At 65.7% G+C, this 4449-nt stretch overlaps 2 protein-coding genes across 3 annotated transcripts in view; both read left to right on the top strand.

The window, feature by feature from the left end:
- Positions 1-4443, top strand: part of ASIC1 (acid sensing ion channel subunit 1) — a 16605-nt gene extending 12162 nt beyond the window's left edge. The window contains exons 3-11 of the mRNA XM_026867679.1: positions 1789-1939; positions 2358-2485; positions 2690-2840; positions 2926-2982; positions 3063-3216; positions 3302-3393; positions 3586-3665; positions 3772-3876; positions 4103-4443. Of these exons, the coding sequence (XP_026723480.1) occupies positions 1789-1939; positions 2358-2485; positions 2690-2840; positions 2926-2982; positions 3063-3216; positions 3302-3393; positions 3586-3665; positions 3772-3876; positions 4103-4207 (1023 nt within the window). The 3' untranslated portion in view covers positions 4208-4443. The remainder of the gene's footprint in view (positions 1-1788; positions 1940-2357; positions 2486-2689; positions 2841-2925; positions 2983-3062; positions 3217-3301; positions 3394-3585; positions 3666-3771; positions 3877-4102) is intronic.
- Positions 1-4449, top strand: part of SMARCD1 (SWI/SNF related, matrix associated, actin dependent regulator of chromatin, subfamily d, member 1) — a 30725-nt gene that overhangs the window by 1705 nt on the left and 24571 nt on the right. The gene's annotated exons all lie outside the window — the stretch shown is intronic.

A 4449-nucleotide genomic window follows, 5' to 3' on the forward strand; every position in this document is an offset into this window, starting at 1 on the left:
GCTGCCCCGCAGCCAGGAGGGAGGACGCGGCGTGGGCACGCAGCAGGCCCACGCACCCCCCTGCACCCCCGTGTTCGCCGCACACAGAAGACCCTTGGACCCCCCCGGGGCAGCACCGGGATCTCCCAACACGTTGTCGGTGCTTCTGGAGCCGGTGACGTTTCTGCTCCATCCTGCCAGCCGCAGCCGGCCGGTCCCGGGGGACCTGGGGAGCCCGCAGAACCGCCCCTCGCTCCTCCTCTCCTCCTCTCTGCTCCTCATATACCCTCCTCTCTCCGTCCCCTCCAAGCATCCCTCTGCTCCTCTCCCTCCCTCCGCTCACCTCTCGCTCCTTTCTCCTTCTCCATTTCTCTTTGAACTTGGCCCTTCCTCCTTCCCCGCTCCCATCCAGCCCCTCTCACCCACACCCTGAAGAACAGACCCACTGCCGACCCCCAGGCTGTGGCAGAGCAGGGGCCAGGACCCCCACACCAGAGCTGGGACCCCCACGCTGGAGCCGGGACCCCCACGCCGGAGCCGGGACCCCCACACTGGACGATGCCTCTCCAGATATTCTGCACCATCTCATTCGCCAGTGAGGAAAGACCACAAGATGCTGCAGACGCTGGGAGGGGAGAGGATGGAGCAGACGAGTTCCTGTACGGGCAGGAGGAGGATGAAGAGGAGGAGGAGGAGGACGCGGGGGCAGCCACGGACTTTGTGGCCTTTGCCAGCAGCTGCACGCTGCACGGGCTGAGCCACATCTTCGTGGAGGGCAGCCTGGGCGCTCGGCAGGCACTCTGGGCGCTGGCCTTCCTCCTCTCCCTCTCCGTCTTCCTCTACCAGGTGGCCGACCGCATCGTCTACTACCTGGAGTACCACCACGTCACGCTGCTCAGCGAGGAGGACAGCCCCGAGATGACCTTCCCCGCCGTCACCTTCTGCAACATCAACCGTGTGCGGGTCTCGCAGCTCAGCCACGAGGACCTGCTCTACCTGGCCCCCCTGGTCGACTACGAGCCCGGGATGGAGCTGGGCTTCACCCCGGCGCAGCCCGGCCCCGGGGATGAGGATGAGCCCCTAAATTTGTACGGGTTTTTTAACCGCACTTGCCACCAGCTGGAGGACATGCTGCTGAGCTGCAGCTACCGGGGCGAGCAGTGCGGCCCCGGCGACTTTGCGGCGGTGAGTAGCCCCAAGGCAGCGGGGAGCAGCCGGCGCCGTGTCGGAGCAGACACAACGGGTGACGCTGCCCTTGCCAGCTCACCCGGGGACAGGTTGATATCTCAGCCCCGTCCGCCGGCACCTGGGCGTCTCGCTGGAGTTGTGGGGACGGTGCCGGCTGCGGAGACCCGCTGGCAGGACACGGAGAGCAGCCCCGGGGCTGCGCTGGCAGAGGAGGTGCCTGGCAGCTCCATCCGGCGTCACCACGGGGCACCGTGGGCTCTGCGGCCTCGCCGGCCCTCTGCCCAGGCTGGCAGCCCCGGGTGGGGTTGGCTGGAACGGCCGAGGAGGGACCGGGGGGGTCAGGATCCCGTCCAGCCCCGAGCTGAGTGACGCCGGCTCGGGGAGCCGGGGCTGCCGCGGGGTCGAGGCGCTGCAAAGTGTCTCCTCCGAGCCTGCGCCATCCCCGTGCCTCGGTGGGGAACATCTGCTCCTCCGCTTCCAAGAGGAGACAGTTCCAACAGGGAGAAGCACCTGGAGGGCGGGAGCCTGGGCTGGATCCTACCCCCAGGCTGGGCCCGGTTGTGTTTCGGGGCCGGGAGCAGCAGCGGGGCCCCGGCCTCAGCCCCGTGTCTTCTGCCGCAGGTTTTCACCCGCTACGGGAAGTGCTACACCTTCAACGCGGGGCAGGACGGGAAGCCCCGGCTCATCACCATGAAGGGGGGCACCGGCAACGGCCTGGAGATCATGCTGGACATTCAGCAGGACGAGTACCTGCCGGTGTGGGGGGAAACAGGTAACGCACCGCCCCAGCGGCTCTGCCATGCGGCTCCCGAGGTGCTTCCCAGCCCCTTCCCAGCTCCCCACCACGTCCCTCAAGCTCCCTCCTCTCCCCTCCTTCCATTTCTCATCACTTCGAGTCCTTTTCTTTCCTTTTTTCCTCCTTGTCTTTGCTCTTCGCCATGGCAACTCCCCATCGGTTTAGACAAGCAGCCATCGCTTGTTTATAAATAGAGGCAAACACTTTCCCTGCTGCTCTCCCCGGGTGCTGGAGCAGGAGGGTCAGAGGCGGAGGGGACAAGGACACGGACAGATGGTCGGATGGATGGACACCTGAATGGATGAATTTGCCCAGGGGAAGGGTGGGAGACAGGAGAAGTTTTGGTCCCTCTCGCAGAGCAGGGTACAGCTCACCCCACTTCTCTGTGCCGCAGACGAGACCTCATTCGAAGCCGGGATCAAGGTGCAGATCCACAGCCAGGATGAGCCCCCGCTGATCGACCAGCTGGGCTTCGGGGTGGCTCCCGGCTTCCAGACCTTCGTGTCCTGCCAGGAGCAGCGGGTAGGGACTGGGGGGGGGGCCGGGCTGCTCCCTCCTATCCCACACTGGGGGCTCGACCTGCTGCGGGACACTGAGCCTCCTCCCTGTCCCCACGACAGACGGAGAAGGGGACCCGGCCCTGGGGACCGATGCAGCGAGCGTGTCTGTCCCTTGCCGGGGGCCGGGGGGCTTCTCTCCTCACTCCTGGCTTCTGCCCCCTCCCAGCTCATCTACCTGCCGCCTCCCTGGGGCGACTGCAAGGCCGTGGCGGGTGACTCGGAGTTTTACGACACCTACAGCATCACGGCCTGTCGCATCGACTGCGAGACCCGCTACCTGGTGGAGAACTGCAACTGCCGCATGGTGCACATGCCAGGTGAGCCCCGCCGTGAGGCCCGGGCCCGCCGGGCTCTGCCCACCGCCACGATCCCCCCCAAAAACCCGCCTTCTCTCTCCTCCAGGCGATGCCCCTTACTGCACCCCGGAGCAGTACAAGGAGTGCGCGGATCCGGCCTTAGGTGAGGCTGCCCAGCCCTGCGGGACCGAGCCGTGGGGGTTGGATTTCTCCATCTCTCCATCTCCTTCTCTCCCTGCCCAGATTTCCTGGTGGAAAAGGACAACGAGTACTGCGTCTGCGAGATGCCCTGCAACGTGACGCGCTACGGCAAAGAGCTCTCCATGGTGAAGATCCCCAGCAAGGCCTCCGCCAAGTACCTGGCCAAGAAGTACAACAAATCGGAGCAGTACATCGGGTAACGTCCTGGTGCCACGGCGGCGGGGCGGCGGCTCATCCCTCCGTCCCAAATCTCAACCTGACACCGCTTCTGTCCTGCACAGGGAGAACATCCTGGTGCTGGATATCTTCTTTGAAGCCCTGAACTATGAGACGATCGAGCAGAAGAAGGCGTACGAGGTGGCCGGCTTGCTGGGTGAGTGTTGGTGGTTGCGGCAGCGCCCGGACGGTGCCCCCTGACACGGTGGTCCCGTGCTCCGTGGCCCCGCTCCTGAGGGACGTGCCGACCGCGTGGCTGCAGAGCGGGGCACCCCATAGCCATGACGAGTTCTGCCCTTCCTCTGCTCCCTCTGCCCCGGGGCCCTGATGGCTTCCCTCTCCTGTGCAGGTGACATCGGAGGGCAGATGGGGCTGTTCATTGGGGCCAGTATCCTCACAGTACTGGAGCTGTTCGACTACGCCTACGAGGTGAGTGTCTCTGCCCCAGGTTACCCTGGAGCACCCAAACGCTCAGGTGGGACACGGGGAAGAGCCACCCACGAGCCCCCACGGTACTGAAATCTGGCTCTGGCAGGTGATAAAGCACCGGCTGTGCCGGCGGGGCAAGTGCCGCAAGAACCACAAGAGGAACAACACGGACAAGGGCGTCGCGCTGAGCATGGACGACGTGAAACGCCACGTAAGCGCCGGGTTTGCCGCGGGAGCTGCCGGTCCCCGCGTGCAGCTCAGAGGCTGCCCCAGATACGTCACGGGGTGGGGTGGGGGCGTCGCTCTTTTGGGGAGCGCTTGGGAAAGGAGCAGAGGGACCGGGCAGAGATGCTGTGGGGCGACAGGACTCGCGCTCTGCGGGGGGGGGCTGGGGGAAACCAGTGACCCCAGGGTCCCGTCTGGCCTCTGCCCCACAGAATCCCTGTGAAAGCATACGGGGCCACCCGGCAGGCATGACGTACGCAGCCAACATCCTACCTCATCACCCGGCCCGGGGCACCTTTGAGGACTTCACCTGCTAACCGACGTCTGGATGTACAACCTGAGCTACCAAAGCCCTCCGGAGAGCTGCCCTTCTCCCTGCGAGTGCCAGCGGAGAGACACATCTAGGGGACCTTGCTCCTCGCTACGGTGGGACACGGACAAGAGCGACAGCCTCGGATTTCGGGGCAGGCGGTCGGGTGGGCTGACGCTCGAACCCGGCGCGCAGCCCCCGCGGCAGCGGCTCCGCGCCTGCCCCGTTAGTTCAGAGACTTGAGGACGC

Source organism: Athene cunicularia, unplaced genomic scaffold (assembly GCF_003259725.1).
Source record: "Athene cunicularia isolate RWA unplaced genomic scaffold, athCun1 chrLGE22_part2, whole genome shotgun sequence".
In the NCBI taxonomy this organism is placed as follows: domain Eukaryota; kingdom Metazoa; phylum Chordata; class Aves; order Strigiformes; family Strigidae; genus Athene; species Athene cunicularia.